General features: G+C 47.3%; 1 protein-coding gene and 1 pseudogene across 1 annotated transcript; both read left to right on the forward strand.

Moving 5' to 3' along the window:
- LOC146683819 (dynein axonemal heavy chain 6-like) overlaps nt 1-20,496 on the forward strand; it is a 56,892-nt pseudogene that overhangs the window by 14,498 nt on the left and 21,898 nt on the right.
- LOC146683820 (uncharacterized) lies at nt 18,158-20,021 on the forward strand. Its single transcript, XM_085447147.1, has 3 exons — nt 18,158-18,405; nt 19,051-19,306; nt 19,424-20,021. The coding sequence occupies exons 2-3, from the start codon at nt 19,279-19,281 to the stop codon at nt 19,786-19,788; spliced, it is 393 nt and encodes a 130-aa protein (XP_085303273.1). The 5' UTR covers nt 18,158-18,405; nt 19,051-19,278; the 3' UTR covers nt 19,789-20,021.

Consider the following 20,496-nt stretch of genomic DNA (forward strand, 5'->3'; position numbering starts at 1 on the left):
ACGAGGACCATACCACTGAAAAGCTGCCTCTCCGTGAGTATGTGTCCTGACTTTAGGGACAATCAAAAGGCCAGTACCAGAGGACCTCAGGGTCCGCGAGGGTTCGTATGGTAAAAGCAGATCTGAGAGATAAGAAGGCCCAAGACCATTAAGACATTTAAAAACCAATAAAAGAATTTTAAAATCGATCCTGAAACACACGGGGAGCCAGTGCAGCGATTCTAAAACCGGTGTAATGTGGGCCCGCCCTCTGGTCTTCGTCAGCACACGAGCTGCCGAGTTTTGCAAAAGTTGTAAAGTTGAAATATTCTTCTTAGGAAGACCAGAGAGCAGGGCAGTAATCAATGCGACTGGTAATAAAAGCATGCATCAGCATCTCCGTGTTGGCCCGAGAGAGAATAGGGCGGAGTCTGGCTATATTTTTTAGATGATAAAATCCAATTTTGGTTACATGTTTAATATGTGGGATAAAACCAAGCTCAGAGTCAAAAATAACACCCAGGTTTTTCACTTGTAGCGAAGGACATAGTGAAAATGCCTCTAATTTAGACAAGAGTTTCTCTCTCTGAGCCTCAGGACCAACAATTAAAACTTCAGTTTTGTCCTGGTTAAGCTGTAAAAAGTTTTCTGCCATCCAAGATCTTATATCCAAGATACAGTTAAAGAGGGCATCCATTGGTCTGGTGTCATCAGGAGACACGGAGATGTACAGCTGCGTGTCATCAGCGTAACTGTGGAAGTTCACTCCATGCCTCCTGATGACACCGCCGAGAGGCAACATATACAAATTAAAAAGTACAGGGCCTAGAACCGACCCTTGAGGCACACCACATGTCATTTTATGGATCTTAGAGGAGCATGTATCCATACTCACCATAAAAGTTCTGTCAGAGAGATAGGAAGTGAACCAGTTGTGTACAGCACCAGAGAGGCCCACCATGTGTTTTAGTCTGTTTAAAAGAACAGCGTGGTCTACTGTATCAAAGGCTGCGCTTAGATCCAGCAGCACCAGGACTGAGAGCTTTTGGGCGTCCCAGTTACATCTAAAATTATTTAAAACCTTTAGGAGAGCCGTCTCTGTGCTGTGGTTCACCCTAAATCCAGACTGGAGTATCTCCAGGATCTGTCTATCATTGAGAAAATCAGTAATCTGAGTAAAAACAAGTTTTTCTAAGACTTTACTTAAAAATGGTGAGTTGGATACAGGTCTGTAGTTATTAAAATCATTACAATCCAAATTGCTCTTCTTCAGAAGGGGCCTCACCACCGCCGTTTTAAAGGCAGCAGGGAAGACACCCAACTGAAGAGAGCAATTCATCACGTATAAAAGCTCAGCCTCAAAAAATCCATAAAGTGTTTTAAAGAGTGAAGAAGGAATTGGATCTAAAGGACATGTGGTGGGTCTCACTGTGGAGAAAACCTTCTGAAAGTTCTCAGCATTAACCAGGACAAAGCTGTCCAGTGTCTCCTCAGGTACAATCGAGCCCTCAGATGTGTTTACAATCATATCACGATTAGATAAAATATCAGATCTGATGGCGCTGATCTTTCCCCTGAAGTGGTCTGCAAACTGCTCACAGAGCGAGTCTGTGGGGGTTCTTTGGGAGCTTTTAAAATCAGGGTTAAATAAATGATCTATGGTGGAAAAGAGGACCTTGGGATTATTTTTGTTAATACTGATTATTTTGGCGAAGTATGAATTTCTTGACTTCCTTAATGTATTATTGTACATTTTAAGTTGCTCGCAAAATATTTGATGGTTGATAGTATTTTTATTTTTCCTTCATCTCCTTTCTGCTGCCCTGCAATTTCTTTTGAGTTTTTTGACTTCTTCGTTTCTCCAGGGTGATGCATGTTTTACGTTAATCTTTTTGGTGGTGAGTGGAGCAACGGAGTCAAGGCTTTTCTTCAGTTTGCTGTTGAAATAACTAAAAATCAAATCGCAGGATGCAGGTAGAATCACAGGGGGGCATTCGTCTAAAACCCTGGTAAAATTTGCAGCCACTTCAGAGGTTAGATATCGCCTCCTCACAGTTCGCACCGAGGTCTCCCGCTGAATAAAACCGGTGATGTTAAAAAACACACAGTAGTGGTCAGAGACAGCCAAGTCAACAACAGAGGACACGCTGGTGGACAGCCCATGGGTGATGACCAGGTCCAGAGTGTGTCCTCTGTTGTGAGTCGGCTGCGTGACGTGCTGGATAAAATCCAAACAGTGAAGAATGTTTAAGAATTCTTTTGCTGCAGGGTCAGAAGGATGATCTATGTGCAGGTTAAAATTATCATGTTATATTTTGAATGTATGTTTGTTAAAAATTCTGAGAATTCCTTGATAAAAGCAGCGCTGTCTTTAGGTGGTCTGTAAACTGTGACAGATAAAACTGGAGGGCTGCTGAAAACAATAGCATGGAATTCAAAAGTGGTAAAATGATTAAATAAAATTTGTTTGGTGGTGAGTGTGTTGTTGGCTAAAGATGCAGTCCCACCACCTCTCTCACCACTTCTAATAGAAAAAGAGAAATTAAAATTTGGTGGGGAGGCCTCAGTGAGAACAACTGGTGCATCCGAGCCCAGCCATGTTTCAGTTAAAAATAAACAGTCAAGTTTATTATCTAAAATTAAATCATTAATAATAAAAGACTTGTTCAACAGAGAGCGGACATTTAAAAGTGCCATACTGATTGAGACTGGTGGATTTTTGACAATAGAGTTGAATGGATGTTGATATTTAGGTTATTAATGTTTTTGGAGTTACTGGATTTATGATAATTCTGTTGCTCTCTGTTTGTGATTATGACGGGTATTGTGTTGACTGTGGGAGAGAAAGGTCCTAGTCCAGAGTTTCGTGTATTACTGTTAAAAGTGGAACAAATATAGGAGCTGGGACCAGGGGAACATCAGTCAGTGGCAGACAGATCTGCAGGTAATGTCAGTTTGGGGTAGTGACAGGGCGATGTGCGGGAGTGCTGTACGCCAAATGCCAAATTGGCGGACAGCAAACGGCGTCCCCAGGCGTTGAGGTGGAGCCCGTCTGCCCCAAAAAGATGCCTCCTCTCCCAGAAGGCATCAAAGTTGTTAATAAAACCCACGCCGTGGGAGACACAGGCGGAGGAAAGCCAGGTGTTAAGGCTGAGCAGCCGGCTGAAACGGCCTATCCCTCTGCCACAGGTGGGGGTGGGCCCAGAGATAAAAGCACTCACCTGCAACTGACCAAGGAGGCTGAAGAGTTGGAGGAAGTCCAACTTCAGCAGCTCAGATTGCTGTTTGGGGATGTCATTGGTGCCGATGTGGATGATGAGCCGGTTAACCTGTGGGTGGGATGCCAGAATGTTGGGAATTCTGTCCACTATGTCAACAACGGTGGCTCCCGGGAACGACAGCGTGAGCGCCCCCCTCATCCGCACGTTCCTGACGATGGAATCCCCGAGGACCAGCGTGAAGAGAGGAGGTGCCACCGGGGGCTGCTGGTCATCTGAGACGCCCGCGCTGCGGCACCGGGGGTGTTCAGATGGAGATGCGCCAGCCGGACTGCGTGAGTGACTCCCAGGTAGCCACGCCATGGGTCCTCTTCTCCGAGGAGCCGGGGTAAAGCACAGCTCTCCGCGGTGAGTTTGCACCACAGCGTCGGGTTGCCCGCCGCGGCTCCGGGGGCGTAGTGGTGGAGATGGCGCAGACCACAGCGGGATGGCGAGGGCTAGCGGCCAGAGGAGGAAAGTCCACAGGATCCAGGACATTGAATTTATTCTCCAGTACTACCGCGCCGGAGGGGTGAGGTATTGCTTTAATGATTCCTGTATGATATTACCCTACCATTTCCCTCTTCATCTGTGCTTACTCATTTGTGCAGGAAGAGCTGGATGTGACCATGGCAACCCTAAAAGAGAAGCAGAAGAAGCTTCAGGAGGTGGAGAACCAGATCAAGGTCCTGCAGGAGCAGTTTGATAGCAGCACGAATGAGAAAGAAGATTTGGGTGAGAGTTGTGCCAAAAAGTGCAACATAAAATATACTCTGTGAAATAAGTTCTACCATCTGTCTTTTATTAAATGTAATACGATGGCTCTGACACAGGCCCGTCTGATCAGGGCAGGGAAGCTAGCGTCCGCTCTTGGTGACGAACAAGTATGCTGGGAAGAAAGTGTAGCCCTGTTTGAGCAAGAGATCATCAATGTTGTGGGAAATATCTTCATTGCAGCTGCTTGTGTGGCATATTATGGCGCATTTACTTCCCACTATAGACAGCTGGTAGGTACAGGTTTATTCTGTGCTTTTTAAGGTTTTACAGGCTGCTCTAACAAAGAATTAGCAGCTTGTGCCTTTAGTAAGAGTTTAGTCTAATTTTTGAAAATCAGTAGAAAATAGGACAAACAAACAAAAGCTGAGCCCAGTTTTCTTATTACTGCTATTGTGCTCAGTCACACGCAATCCCCACTATCGTAATGGCCTTACACCTTGTTTGTTTTTATTATAAGACAGGAAATAACATGTAATAATAAGGGATGAAATCAAATACAACCTGAGTTGTTGTGCTTGTGTGCGCTCTGTTTCCCTCTCACCAGCTAATTGACCAGTGGATAACGCAGTGCCAGAACCTGAACATCCCAATCAGTTCCACTTTTAGCCTGATTAACATTCTTGGTGATCAATATGTCATCCGCCAGTGGAAGGCAGAAGGTTTGCCTCGTGACACTGTTTCTACAGAGAATGGCATCCTGGTGACTGAGGGCCACCGGTGGCCTCTTATGATCGACCCACAGGATCAGGTGAACTAGAAACAAGTTTCCAGCAGCATCCATGTAGTGCCGATAATTCCAGCACTGATTACTTTATGAATGAAATGAGTTATTTTTTTAACACTTTAACTTCTCAATTATCTGTATAATCCCAAGTGATTAATATTCATTTCACACGTGTATTACACGAGAACCTTGTTTTTAAAACTAATTTTGATTTTGAAAATAGTGGTATACAGCTGCATAGCAAGGATAAATAAGTTTAAATTCGTTCTTACAAATTTTTTAAAGAAGTCATCTTCATCACATTAGGGATTAAGGATTATTTCTTTCATTCACAGGCTAACCAATGGATCCGCTCCAAGGAGGCTAAACATGGTCTAAAGGTGATCAAGCTAACGGACTCTGGCTTCCTTCGTACCCTGGAGAATGCCATAAGCATGGGTGTCCCTGTACTGCTAGAGGAGGTAGGATTGCACCACTCATGTGACAGTAAAACAGACTTGATCATAAAAAAACCAATTTGTGGTCAAATGTTGTATTGTAATTGTGTATTTTTTAAGGTGGGCTAACACTGGGCGACATTAAATAAGTTGAAGACCTTTATTGGACAGATTGTTATTAAATAGTGTTTTTAATTTTGCGTTGCCCCTGGACACGTTATAAAAGAGTTAATCCCCATCCTCAGCTGCCTCCCTCTTCCCGCTCCACCACACCCACCCACACACGCAGGGCTTGGGGTGCAGGTATGTCACCAGGGTGCAGGGGAGGCACTCCCCCTCTGTCCCCTTCTGGCCACCTGTGCCTCAATTCTATTCTGCAACCTAGACATCCACATTACTCACACTCTCACATAACACAGACATATAGGGCCTTGGGGGTGGGCACGTTTTACAGCATCCAGAGGATGGTCGGTGTACTCCAACCCACCTCTGGCGCTGGTGCCCTACCCTCAATTTTAAATGCATTTAGACACTAAGGGTTTTCGGGAGGAGCCGTGCTGCTCTCTGAGAGGAAGCAGGAACCATGCTCTCCTGAGTTTTAAATGCACTTTAGAACAGCACGCAGCAACACTACATATGAGCGGGCGTAGGGAGGTTTGAGGTCTTCACTCACCCCGGTTCTGTTAGCCGTCCGGGCTGGGGGGCTGGGAGGAGGTGCTGGCCGTCAGACTGGGGTCTGGGATGCGGGGCCTCCCTGCTACTGCAGATAAGGAGGTGGTCCGCTTGCCTCCACCCCAGAGAGAAGGGTTACATCTCCTGGGTCTAGGTGCGGCTTGCCCCTCTGAGGGCGGGGATACCTGGACCTGGGATATAGAGTATGTTTGGGGAGTGCGACTGTCTGTGCAGTGTCTATTTGTGTCTGTCTACACGTCGGGTGAGTGCCGAGTATTTGGTTGTGTATATGGGGGTGGGAATTAGAGCTGGGCGATATGGACCAAAATTCATATCTCGATATTTCTTTAATCCCATAAAGTAAGAACAAAAAGAGAGTTCTTGGTCAAAGGTACTTGTCCCAGATGTCACACATGTAACTTTTATTAAGATACAACTGTATGTACATGAAAAAATTGTCAAAAATAAATTGTCAGCATTTATTAAATAATAATGCTCCATTTTTTTTCTTTTCATACATAACAAAAAGCTAAAAATTGTAAACTAAATGTAAAATGTAAACTAAAAAGATGCAGATCTAAAATAACAAAGGCATCTTGCTCTTTAAAAAGTGCTTACACTGAATTAAAGTTTTCTAAAGTGCTTCTTTGTGTGTATTCCTGAACAATCATCTGGTACTTTGTGCAAAAAACCAAACATGTAAACAGATTGAATGAAATGAACAAAATTACATCCTTTGCTCAGTGGGTCTTTGTGCAAATCTCCAATGACAATAACAATATAGAAAGAACACAAACAATTGGCAAGGCCAGCTACTGTACAGCTTCCAGATTTTGTGCCAGGAAAACTAATCTGTCAACAGTATCAGGCTTCAAGGATGCCCTGTGGCAGGTTACCATGTTTCCACTGCAACTAAAAGTCCTTTCAGAAGGGGAGCTGGTAGCTGGCACACAAAGGTATTTCTCGGCCAGGAGGCTCAGTGCTGGAAAGGCAACTTCATGTTCCTTCCACCATTTGAGAGGGTCAGCATCACTCTACACAAACTGACAACAGGTAGCTAGAAAATTCATTTTCGATTGCCTCCCTCCTTGTGAAACCAGTGTTGGTGGCTGTGCTGGGAGAAGCTTGCCAGTGATCTCTTTTTAGCTGTGTCACCCACTGCTGCTTCTTCTTGGTCTGCAGACTCAGGCACGGCTGGATCAGGCAGCTCAGACAAACACGTGCCCTGATAGCTGAGCAGAGACTCTGCCTCCAAGACGAGTTTATGTTTTAGTGCATTAATTTTCTCACTAGGGATGTATTTCGCCCTGAACCGTGGATCCACAAAAGAAGCCATGTCCAACAGGTCACCTCTCCAGGTGCCAGGAGACTAGTGTTAAACAGGTGTAGCACAGGACAGGGTCACATACTTTTCTCCTGAAAGTGCATCAGTGAAGTCCTGACAGGGTTTGAGAGCTTTCTGAACTGCCTCCAGGACCTCTATGTCCCGCCAAGTAGGGACTAGAGGTCTGGTTTTCATGTCGACAGAGAACTTTAGAAAGTGCTCTTTCCTGCTCCAGAACTCTCTCTATCACGAGAAGCCTTGATCCCCAGCGAGCTGTTGCCTCTGTGAGTAGCTGGTGACTTGGAAGACCCAGCTGTATTTGCACTTCAGCCAGCTCTCTTCTCTTCCTCCAGCTGTAGGAGAAGCTGCTGACGACTTTCTTACACAGAGAAATAACCGGGTAATGCGGGCATCATCCATAGCATGTCCTGTGACACACAAAATGCAAACTTTTAAAATCACTTTAATTGTTATGTTAAGAGGCAAATCGCTCAAAGGGAAACTAAGATCCATCTCACTTATATAAGATGTGATGCATAAGACTCAACAATATTTGAAAAATGTGTTGTGTAATGTATAACCTAGAAATGGTTGTAGTTAAACTATCTTGGTAAAATCACCAGATCACCAAATGATTAGAACATGTTTTTTTTCGTTTTTTTTACACCTTTTAATCTCACTATGTATTTAAAAATGTATCCCTGTCTTGTCTCAGCTGTGGTCCTCATTTAGTGTCACAACTCAATCTAATACAAAGACAAATGCACCCCAATACGTTTATTGGATTTAATAGGGATAGTTTATTTATTTGTTCAACTAACTTTCGATTTCTAAGTGATAGATGTATATGCTGGCTATGACTTATAAAAATATTTGTCTTGTGGTCCATAGGCATGTTTAGCTCTACAAGAGACTCTATACACTTTTCATTTATTAGCGGGTTTTTTTCCAAATCAAAAAATTCAGTATTGCACTCACCAATGGCCAGATGAAGCCTGTGACCAAAACACTGGATCCTCGACCACTTGTTCAGTTGAACCGCCTTGACAATATTAGCCCCGTTGTCAGTTGTTATAGCAACCAGTCCCGTCGGGTTGAGCTTCCAGGTTTTGAGCACATCCTGCAGGGCTTCAGCTATATGCTCTCCGGTGTGGTCTTGAGGAAAGTAGCTGGTCTGGAGACAGGCAGTTTTCAGTTCCCAGTCTTCCATGAAATGTATAGTCACACTCATATATGGCTCGCACGTCCTGCTGGACCACATGTCGGTTGTCAGTGCGAAGTGAGACACTTTGGTGAGCTGGGCAGCGAGACTCTGTCTAACATCAGTATACATTTTTGGCAGTGCTTCTCTGGTGAAGTATTTCCGGCTAGGTAACTGGTATCTTTGGTCAAGAGTTTTTAGCAGCTGTATAAAGCCCTCTTGTTCCACAGTTGAGATGGGGACCATGTCTTTAGCAATATGATAGGCCACTGCTTTAGTAATTTCCCCCCACTTCTCACTTTTTGTATCATATGGCACAGCACGAGTATATGAGTGTTGTAAGGTGGTCTGTTTCACGGCAGGAACCTCGGAAGACTTTGCGGTCTGGGCTACAGCACGCAATTTCACACACTCTTCATACTGCACTTTATGGCGCAGTTGTAAATGGTGGTAAAGATTAGTGGTGCTCGAACCTTTCGTTGCGACGCTTTTTCGACATTCTCTACAGAATACATTATTCTGCTGCTCATCTGACACTTTGAACCCGAACCATCTCCAAATAATTGAGCCATTGGTTTTCTTTTTTCCGACGAGCTCCTCTTCGCTAGCTCCTGTGTCCATCTTGTTGCCAACTGGAGGTGTAGCGATGGGGGAGGGGGTTTGTGTTCAGTGAGGGTGAGAGGCGGGGCAAACAAACCCAGATGAGAGAGAGGCAAAATAGCGGCTCCACAAGTGTAATTATAACGCAACATAGACTATATCGATGTAAACGATATTGTCACAGCTTATGTCTTGTATAAAAATATAGCGATATTTTAAAAAAAAATCGATATATCGCCCAGCACTAGTGGGAATGCATGTTTGTGTCCGCGTGCGCCTGTTCGTCTGTGTCTATATGTCAGGTTGGGTCTTAGACTCTCTGGGTACATCTCAGGCCCTCTAAAGTACGGAAGCCTATCTCCCCTCACCACACTCCCTGCCGGTGGCTGATGCCCTCAGACGTTGGTGTGTTGGTGGTCCTTGTCATCTGGGGCTGGGCGCTCATGTATGTATTGGAATGCAAGCGTGCTGATCCACACAGGTATGCACACAGGTGTACACACGGGTGTTCACAGACGTGGACTACAGCTTTCTTGGCTGCTGCCTCAAAGCACATTGTGCGCTGTCTATCTTGCGTGCTGCACAATATCGTTTAATATTTAGTATCTATTGTTATCTACTGTTAGCTAGTTTATTGTGATGGTGCTGTTTTTATTATGTTGCTCCTTTTTTGTTTACTTTCTCTTCTGTTTTTTTTTTTTTTTCCTCCATACAGGTGATCCAGGTGTTTTGTTTGTTTTTTTCTTTCTTCCCCCCCTTCTCACCGTCTCTTCTCCCCTTTGGTTTTCTTTCTCTCCCTCTCTTTCTTTCATTCTTTCTCCCTGTCCTATCCCCCAGTCATGTCTGTCCCGTCTTAAAAAACAAAAATAAAATAAATTCATAATTATAATAAAGGTCAATCAAATGGACCAATATGGCAAGGCCATGATGATCCACTTGGTAAATTAAATCCACTTGGCATCTTTCTTGGCCTTAAGACAACAATTCTGATGCTAAAGATCCAAACGGGACACAAAAAAAAAGAAAAGAAAAGCATGTGTACTGTGAAGGGCTCTGTTTGGGTATTTTGTGGGTGTATAGTTAAAGGAGACCTTGAATCCAGCACTGGAGCCCGTCTTGTTGAAGCAGACGTTTGTGGCTGGCGGGCGAACAATGATCCGACTGGGAGACTCAGATATTGACTATGACAAAAATTTTAGGTTCTATATGACCACAAAGATGGCCAACCCACATTACCTGCCAGAGGTAAGGACAGCAGCACACCTACTCAAACCTACTTATACTGTATGTGTACAAAAGCAGATACTGTAAAGAGATGCAGTCATATGTCAACTAGCAAAACCCTATAGCTGAACACCAGTCTAGCAGAATGGGCTCACACTAAATGCAGTCATGTACTCTCTCATTAGTTCAAGCCAACACTGCATACATACATCACAGACATTATAAAAGAGAGACATGGCCTCCAAAGAATCCTGAATTAAAACCACAAAGACGATCTTTCAGACCAGCAAAGTAGTTCAATTCAATTTTATTTATATAGCGCCAAATCACAACTAAAGTCGCCTCAAGGCGCTTCATAGATACAGAGAAAAACCCAACAATCATATGACCCCCTATGAACAAGCACTTTGGCAACAGTGGGAAGGAAAAACTCCCTTTTAACAGGAAGAAACCTCCAGCAGAACCAGGCTCAGGGAGGGGCGGGGCCATCTGCTGTGATTGGTTGGGGTGAGAGAAGGAAGACAGGATAAAGACATGCTGTGGAAGAGAGACAGAGGTTAATAACAGATATGATTCAATGCAGAGAGGTCTGTTAACACATAGTGAGTGAGGTAGAAACACCCAGTGCATCATGGGAATCCCCGGCAGCCTACGTCTATTGCAGCATAACTAAGGGAGGATTCAGGGTCACCTGGTCCAGCCCTAACTATATGCTTTAGCAAAAAGGAAAGTTTGAAGCCTAATCTTGAAAGTAGAGATAGTGTCTGTCTCCTGAATCCAAACTGGAAGCTGGTTCCACAGAAGAGGGGCCTGAAAACTGAAGGCTCTGCCTCCCATTCTACTTTTAAATACTCTAGGAACAACAAGTAGGCCTGCAGAGCGAGAGCGAAGTGCTCTAATAGGGTGATATGGTACTACAAGGTCATTAAGATAAGATGGGGCCTGATTATTTAAGACCTTGTATGTGAGGAGCAGGATTTTGAATTCTGGATTTAACAGGAAGCCAAAACAGGAGAAATATGCTCTCTCTTTCTAGTCCCTGTCAGGACTCTTGCTGCAGCATTTTGGATTAGCTGAAGGCTTTTCAGTGAGTTTTTTGGACTTCCTGATAATAATGAATTACAGTCGTCCAGCCTGGAAGTAATAAATGCATGAACTAGTTTTTCAGCGTCACTCTGAGACAGGATATTTCTAACTTTAGAGATGTTGCACAAATGGAAGAAAGCAGTCTTACATATTTGTTTAATATGTGCGTTGAAGGACATGTCCTGGTCAAAAATGACTCCAAGGTTCCTCACAGTGTTACTGGAGGCCAAGGTAATGCCATCCAGAGTAAGAATCTGCTTAGATACCATATTTCTAAGCTTTTCAGGGCCGAGTACAATAACCTCAGTTTGATCTGAATTAAGAAGCAGAAAGTTAGCGGCCATCCAGGTCTTTATGTCTTTAAGACATTCCTGCAGCTTAACTCATTGGTGTGTGTTATCTGGCTTCATGGACAGATAGAGCTGGGTGTCATCTGCATAGCAGTGTAAATGTATGCTATGTCTTCTAATGATGCTGCCTAAGGGAAGCATGTATAATGTAAACAGAATTGGTCCTAGCACTGAACCCTGTGGAACTCCATAATTAACCTCAGTGTGTGAAGAGGACTCTCCATTTACATGCACAAACTGGAGTCTATTAGATAGATATGATACAAACCACTGCAGCACAGTACCTGTAATACCTACAGCATGTTCTAATCGCTCTAATAGGATATTATGGTCGACAGTATCGAACGCTGCACTGAGGTCTAGCAGGACAAGCACAGAGATGAGTCCACTGTCAGAGGCCATAAGAAGATCATTTGTAACCTTCACTAAAGATGTTTCTGTGCTGTGATGAGCTCTGAAACCTGACTGAAACTCTTCAAATAAACCATTCCTCTGCAGATGATCTGTTAGCTGTTTGACAACTACTCTTTCAAGGATTTTTGATATGAAAGGAAGGTTGGAGATTGGCCTATAATTAGCTAAGACTGCTGGGTCTAGAGATGCTTTTTGAGTAAAGGTTTAACTACAGCCAGCTTGAAGGCCTGTGGTACATAGCCGATTATTAGAGATAGGTTGATCATATTTAAGATCGAAGAATTAATTAATGGCAGGACTTCTTTGTCAAGGTTTCATTGTGATTTAATGAGTTTCTGTTTCCACCTTTTAAGGTTTGCATCAAAGTTACAATTATCAACTTCACTGTCACTAAATCTGGCTTAGAAGACCAACTTCTCAGGTAAATACATGCACACACATGAAAAAAGCTATTGCATTTCAACTATGTAACAAGTAGAGATGAACCTATTCGATATGATGTATCGGTATCGCTCCGATACTGACCTAAATTACTGGATCGGATATCGGAGAGAAATAAAAAATGGAATCCGATCCGAAGTATCACAAAATCACCTCACAAAACGCGCTACTTGGCGTAACCCAGCTCGGCGCATCGAAGTAGTATGTGTCACGTGACAGAGCGGCTGTTGTCTGCGAGACCTGTCAGCGGTCTGGTGAAGCATGTGGAGCCTCACTACATGCTTCCAAACCGCGGCATGTTATCTCGGCAAAAACTATCCCAGAGAAGTAAAGCAAGTGTGTAAGTTCATCCCTGAATGTTTGCATAGTATTTCCACGTTAAGCTTAACAACTGATACATGGAGCCACAGCTGGTCTGGCCATCGGAGTTACATACGGAGGTGAAAAGGAAGCGATTTGTCCTGTACTTAAGCTAGAATGGAAAAAAGACACAAAGCTGGAGTTATTCTGTCCTTGCTGCAAAGCTGATTGGGCATTGTGTTTTTGAGTGACAGCAGATTACTTCTTTTTGGCGAGTGATTGAAACTCCACGTGCCGCCATGACCACCCCGTTTCCCTCAATGTGAAAAGCTTCGCAATTTAACATCACAAAGGTCTTTAGATTCTACGCACCGGAGATCGTGTCTATCTGATGAATACACTACGAGGAGTTCGTCAAAGTACAAGTGTCATGGTCCTGGGCCATGTTGGCCCAGTGTTCTTAGTTTCCTTGTATGTTTGTATTTTATTCCATGCTTCCCCTGCCCATTATGTCTAAGTTCTCCCCGTGCTCTCTCTTCCCCCTGTGTGCCCTCTATGTATTTATGAGCCCTCGTCCCCTTTCGTGTTTATTCCATGTCTCCCCTGCCTGTTACGTTGGTGTTCTACTCGTGCTCTCTCTCCTCCTGTACTTCCTGTTTCACCTCTCCCGTCAGTGTTCAGTTCACCCCGCCCTGTCTCGTTATGATTATCAGTGTCACCTGTGTTCCCCGTGTGTTCCCACTTCCCTCGTTAACCCTCTGTGTATTTCTGTCTGCGTCTGCCTCTGTTCAGTGTGACGTCGTCCCTCATGTTGTGTGGATCTCCCTGTGTCTCTGCGTATGTTAGTTTACTTTTCCCAGTTTAGTTTTGTATTTCCTATGTTCTGCCATTCCAGCATTAAAGCTGTGATTTTGAGTTCATCCCCGTGTCTGTGAGTTTTGCGTTTGGGTCCTCCTCCTGCCTGCCACACAGCCGAGCCTTGACAGTACGACGTCACCAGAAATGGACCCAGCAGGCTCCTCCCGGGAAAGCGATTTGGCCCGCATCTTCGGCCTGTGGGAGCGAGTTTCCCACGCCTCGGACATTAAAGCCGTGTCCATTGGGATAAACGCCATCGAGGCTATTCTCAAAGGGAATCCCCATCTCCACGAGCTCTCAGGATTTTCGGGCCTACTGTCCAATCTGCAGAAAGCCAAGGAGACAGTACAAATTCGCGAGCTCGTCATACCGCAACAGCGACCGCCACAATCGGGAAACGTTTCCACGCTGCTGCCACTGGACTCCTCTCCATCCACCCTCCACTCTGACTGTCACTCACCCGCTGCTTTTCTCGCAGCAATGTGGTCGGAGGATGAGGAGCCGGCCGCGATCTCTCCGTCGTTGCCGGTTTCCTCCATCACCGCACCTCCGGCTTCCCGAAGAAAACGGCATTCACGCCGCCGACGCGCCACCCCACAGCCGGACATTCGGCCTTCTAATTCACCTGCTGTGGTGAGTGAGAACTCTGTGTCTTTTCCAGACATTATGACTGTTCATTCAGGGGCTGTGTTTTGTGTGGCGGAAGTCAATGCGAGCTGCTTATCGCCTGCGCAGCCCTTCACAGCTCCGTTAGCTCCCTCGCAGCCCTTCACAGCTCCGTTAGCTCCCTCGCAGCCCTTCACAGCTCCGTTAGCTCCCTCGCAGCCCTTCACAGCTCCGTTAGCTCCCTCGCAGCCCTTCACAGCTCCGTTAGCTCCCTCGCAGCCCTTCACAGCTCAGTTAGCTCCCTCGCCGCCACCCTCAGTTCAGTTAGCTCCCTCGCAGCCACCCTCAGTTCAGTCTCCTGTGTCCCCGCTAGCTCAGCCATTAACTCCACCACAAGCTCCATTTTCACCTCTACCATCGCTTCAGTCATCAGTTCGGTCTGCCACTCAGTCGCCCTTAGCTCCATCATCCACACTACCACCTGTTTCTCTTCCACCACAACCGTCACTACACCCAGCCACTCAGGCTGCTACTCAGTCAGTCATTCAACCCATAGCCCTGCCGTTACCATACCCTGTAGCTGAGCCACTAGCCGTCCGACCCACAGCCACTTCAGCCACTCCTTCACCCATTACACCTCCACTACAACCATCACTGCAGTCTCCAGTGTCCCCAGTGCAGTCTCCAGTGTCCCCAGTGCAGTCTCCAGTGTCCCCAGTGCAGTCTCCAGTGTCCCCAGTGCAGTCTCCAGTGTCCCCAGTGCAGCATCCCTTAGCACAGTCATCCACTCAATCACCAGCTCCACTTTCCCCTCAACTATCACTACCACCTCTAGCTCAATCTCCTGCGCACTCACCTCTGGTTCATTCTCCTGTGAAGTCATTAACTCCACCACCTACTCCACTCTCACCACCACCGGTACTACAGACAGCAGCTCAGGTCCCCGTGTGTCCAGCAGCTCAGGTCCCCGTGTGTCCAGCAGCTCAGGTCCCCGTGTGTCCAGCAGCTCAGGTCCCCGTGTGTCCGGCAGCTCAGGTCCCCGTGTGTCCAGCAGCTCAGCTCGCACCTGAACCTTTGGCCCAGTTCCCCGTAGCAGTGCGGTTTTCTGGCCAGCTTAACGTTGAGCCCGGGGTCCCAATCCTCTCTGGCTCTACTTCAGCTCCTGCTGGAACCTCGGATGAGCTCATCCAGGACTCCGCGGCTCCCACGCCGCCATCTACCTCGTCCGCTGGGGGTTCCAGTGAGCCCGGCCAGCGCCTCCCTGTCTCCGCTGGAGGGTCCGAGGGGCCCGTTCAGCCTCCTGTCTCCGCTGGAGGGTCCGAGGGGCCCGTTCAGCCTCACGTCTCCGCTGGAGGGTCCGAGGGGCCCGTTCAGCCTCACGTCTCCGCTGGAGGGTCCGAGGGGCCCGTTCAGCCTCACGTCTCCGCTGGAGGGTCCGAGGGGCCCGTTCAGCCTCACGCCGCATCAGCTGGAGGGCCCGAGGAGCCTGTCCAGCCGCCATCTGCGACCGCCTCGTCATCGCCTGGCCCGGCTACATCCGCCTGTGCTTCTGCTACGCCTGGGCCAGCCTCTGCCTGTGCTTCTGCTACGCCTGGGCCAGCCTCTGCAACCTCGCCCGGCCCGGCCTCAGCCTCTGCAACCTCGCCCGGCCCGGCCTCAGAGCCTTCGTCTGCTGCAGCCTCCTCAGAGCCTTCGTCTGCTGCAGCCTCCTCAGAGCCTTCGTCTGCTGCAGCCTCAGCCTGTGCTTCGCCTGGTCCCGTCTCGACTGGTCCTGTGCCCACCGGGCCTCGGCCAGTACGCCTGACACTGGAGAGCCGCCGCCGCTGCCTTCCGCGCGGCCGGCCCCCTGAACTGCACCGTCATCGCCTGAGTGGCCGCCGTCGCCTTCCGCACGGCCGGCCCCCGGACCCTCTTCGCCTGGGTGGCCGCCGTCGCCTTCCGCACGGTCGGCCCCCGGACCAGCGCTGTCATCGTCGCCGCCGCCTCCCGCGCGGTCGGCCTCCTGAACTGCTCCGTCGTCTCCTTCACCGCCGCCGTTGCCTCGCGCACGGCCGGCCTCCTGAACTGTTTCCACGTCGCCGCCGTTGCCTCGCGCACGGCCGGCCTCCTGAACTGTTTCCACGTCGCCGCCGTTGCCTCGCGCACGGCCGGCCTCCTGGACTGTTTCCACGTCGCCGCCGTTGCCTCGCGCACGGTCGGCCTCCTGAACTGTTTCCACGTCTCCGCCGTTGCCTTCCGCATGGTCGGCCCCCTGAACTGCTCTGTGTTTGGGTTATTTTCTTGGGCTCCGGTGTTTGCTGTGCTCTTCTTTTGTTTTCTGTTCCGGGCCCTCCGTCCTGGGCCCCCGCCGCCCGCCCTGGGTTGTTTTCTGTTTGGTTTTGTTTTTCTGTGTTTGGGCTGTCTGGAGCCAGCCCTTGAGGGGGGGGTACTGTCATGGTCCTGGGCCATGTTGGCCCAGTGTTCTTAGTTTCCTTGTATGTTTGTATTTTATTCCATGCTTCCCCTGCCCATTATGTCTAAGTTCTCCCCGTGCTCTCTCTTCCCCCTGTGTGCCCTCTATGTATTTATGAGCCCTCGTCCCCTTTCGTGTTTATTCCGTGTCTCCCCTGCCTGTTACGTTGGTGTTCTACTCGTGCTCTCTCTCCTCCTGTACTTCCTGTTTCACCTCTCCCGTCAGTGTTCAGTTCACCCCGCCCTGTCTCGTTATGATTATCAGTGTCACCTGTGTTCCCCGTGTGTTCCCACTTCCCTCGTTAACCCTCTGTGTATTTCTGTCTGCGTCTCCCTCTGTTCAGTGTGACGTCGTCCCTCATGTTGTGTGGATCTCCCTGTGTCTCTCTGCGTATGTTAGTTTACTTTTCCCAGTTTAGTTTTGTATTTCCTATGTTCTGCCATTCCAGCATTAAAGCTGTGATTTTGAGTTCATCCCCGTGTCTGTGAGTTTTGCGTTTGGGTCCTCCTCCTGCCTGCCACACAGCCGAGCCTTGACAACAAGGCCTGAAACGAGGGGGAAAATGTCGCCAAAATTACACATTAATTTTAAAATGGCTGACTTCCTGTTGGATTTGGGATATTGCTCCAAGAGACTTTTGTACATCTTGATATTTCTTATAAGCCTACCAGGTTTCAGACTCATACATAAAACACAGACCAGGGGCTGATGTTTTGAAATTTTGTAGGGGGCGCTGCGGAGCCATTTTGCGCTATTCAAGGCAAATGATCACATAACAAGAAAGCCTTCATCCCATTGAAGCTGTGTGCCAAATTTCAAGACTTTTGAAACTTTCCAAGCCCCTCAAACATCACTTCATTTTTCATGGTGAAGAGCGCTGCCACCAGGGTGCGCCGTTCAGTTTAAAGACACAATTTTCTCACTGAAGCATCACGAGGGACTGATGGTGATATTCACCGCTTTTGAGGTGTCCACGATGAACCTGTGAAAATCAGTACAACAAAATGAAAGACATGAAATTTCCTGTTGCCACTAGGTGGCGCTCTGTGTATTCCTGACAATGGGCACATCAATCTGTTCAGGGCGGGTCTGACATCATGCCTGTTAAGTCTGGTAATGATCAGACTGGATTTCATTGAGTTAAACTAATTTGTTTCTTCATGGCGAGACATCAAAGTTCGCCATGCTGCTGGGGTCACACCCTTTCACAAAAAGTCACAGTTTTCACTGTAACCCAAGACCAACTCCTTAAGGCTTTCCTGGAGAAATTTGAGGCTGCAGATGTCACCCATCACTATACTGTACCCCAAAGTGTAAAACATGACATTTCCTGTTCCCACTAGGTGGCGCTCTCCCTGATGTCAAATATGGCAGCTGAAAAATGTTCAGGGGTGGAGCCTTATCATATGTGTGCTCTTTGGTCCAGATTGGACAGTGGCTGTGTCCCAATTCAGGGTATGCACGCTTGAAGTACGCATTTCAAGTGCGATCACGTCACCGCCACGCGACGACGGCTGTCCCAATTCGAAGTGCACTCCAAATGCGCCGTCGATTTCCCCAAATATCAAGCGTGGTCCGGTGCACGCTTCGTGGTGCCATATATCCCACAATGCATAGCGCGATGCAGCCAGGCCAATGCATAATGATGTCAGCAGCTGCGGAGGAGGTTGAAACGGCGGCGGAGGACAGCAACACCCGCAAATGTAAGATATGTGTGAAGGAGCGAAACAAACACCAAGATGTAAAAGCTAATGGGAGGTTAATAGAAAATGTCAAGGTGAATCATGTGACACCTGCCCGACCCATGTAACCGTAAATGCACAGACCCGCAAAGCTGTGAATCCTGTACCAGACCGAGGGCAGTATGAATAGACGTATCACCACTACAAGTGCAATCAACTGTACTAATATGACCCTGCCTGTGCCGCAAACAGGAATGTCAACATATACCAGGCAGGAATGTAGCTGTGTCCGCAGCACATTAAATATAAAATGCATAAAATATAACATATACATACATTTGTTACAGTTATCACACCTGCCATGTCAAATACGTCAAAGGGGATATTTCAAAGCACCCTGAGGCGACTTTTGTTGTGAGTCTGCCCCATCCAAACAAAACTGAATTGAATTGAATTAAAACAAAACATATGACAGAGAACCCCCAACCCCAACCTAGGGCCTGATAATGTAAATGTTCTGCCCCACTCAGTGCTGTAGTATTGCCTGACATTGCTGTGTGTATGTTCCACACAGCTGTAAATGCTGAACTGACAGCAAATGGAGAAATGCTAAAACAGAAGTGCAGGATGGTGGGGAATGTAATCCAATGTCACGCTGCATTACAGGGACCAAGGAGCAGACGGCAGACCTCATTCGACTCCGCCGTGACAATGAGCACCTGTTCACGGGTGCGAAACACTCAGCCGCAGTGGGTTGGAGGTACAGCAACAGTATGAGGTCTACAAGTATTGAGGCACAAGGGACAGTGAACTGTCTGCCCTGTGGTCCCAAGCCAGTACATACTGCTGTGGATGCCATAAACGAAATGACCTGATATACATGTGCAAACGTAAATGGGAGAACCTGAAGAGGAAATACAAAGTATGTACAGTGGTAGTGACAGATGTAACTCCACACAGAACACTGAAAAGTCACCTATGTAAACCTGCACTGTTGCTGTTGTTGCCAACTGCCACCTGTGATGTATCCTCCCTTCAGGAGTGCAAGTATCCAGCGACGGGCGAGGGTGCAAGTGGGAAGCCCACTGCTGCAACATGGCCATGGATGAGGTGCTAGGACAGAGGCCCTCCACCAGGCTACCCGTCCTAATCTCCTCCATCCAGGAGGATGCACCAGGACCCAGTGCAGCAGTGGGCAACCCACTCCCACACCAGGAGGGACAGGAGGATGAGGACCCGCCTGAGGCACGGGTGGTGAAAAGGAGGAGGGACTGGGAGGATGAGCTCATTGCCCTAATAAAGGAGGACATGGCCCAGCAACGGCAAATGGAGGAACGTAGAGCCGAGAGGATGGACAGGCTGATAGGTGTCCTCGAAAAGCTAGTGGAGCAGAAAAAGGACTGAGTCGTGTCCACAGACAGCCACTGTACATAGTTGAACTTTATTTATGCTGGCACCCCAACCTTTGTTTTGTACAAACATGATTATTTCAGTGATTATATTTCTGTAGATACGACGCCATGTACATAGTTGAACTTAATTTATGTTGTTGTTCCAACCTTTGTTCTGCACACACAAAATGATTTCAGTTATCAGAATCAGAATACTTTATTCATCCCGAGGGAAATTAGGGTTACAGCAGGTTACAGCAGGCAGCGCATGCGCACTTACAAAGGAACCTTCTGACCAACTTTACACAAACATCACATTGGGCAGACATGTCAGAAAGGTAGGCTGATAGGAAAAAACAACGAAAATACATAACATGAGGTAAGAGGAGAAAAAAAACTCCACTCAGACTGAGCTCCTAGTGGGAGAACAGTTTGATAACAGAAAAAACACCTCAGCACAAAAGCACATGACTATCAATACACCATAGAAACACAAGATGTATGTAAATAAAGACAGTGGGAACATCCCAACTGTGAGTGCATGTCTGTCACAAACTACATGACACAATTACGGGGGCCTGACCTATTGCACGTGCCACGTTGTGGAAATGAAAGCAGTGCAACGTATAACACAACATGATTGTGGGAAATGCACTACCCACTGCGGTCCAGGATAAACCTGAGTGTCCCAGCATGCACACACATCATCAACCAGGCCTGA

This window comes from Copadichromis virginalis, linkage group LG22, assembly GCF_057382275.1.
Source record: "Copadichromis virginalis isolate Kocher_CV1m ecotype Utaka linkage group LG22, C_Virginalis_male_GT1.1, whole genome shotgun sequence".
NCBI lineage: Eukaryota > Metazoa > Chordata > Actinopteri > Cichliformes > Cichlidae > Copadichromis > Copadichromis virginalis.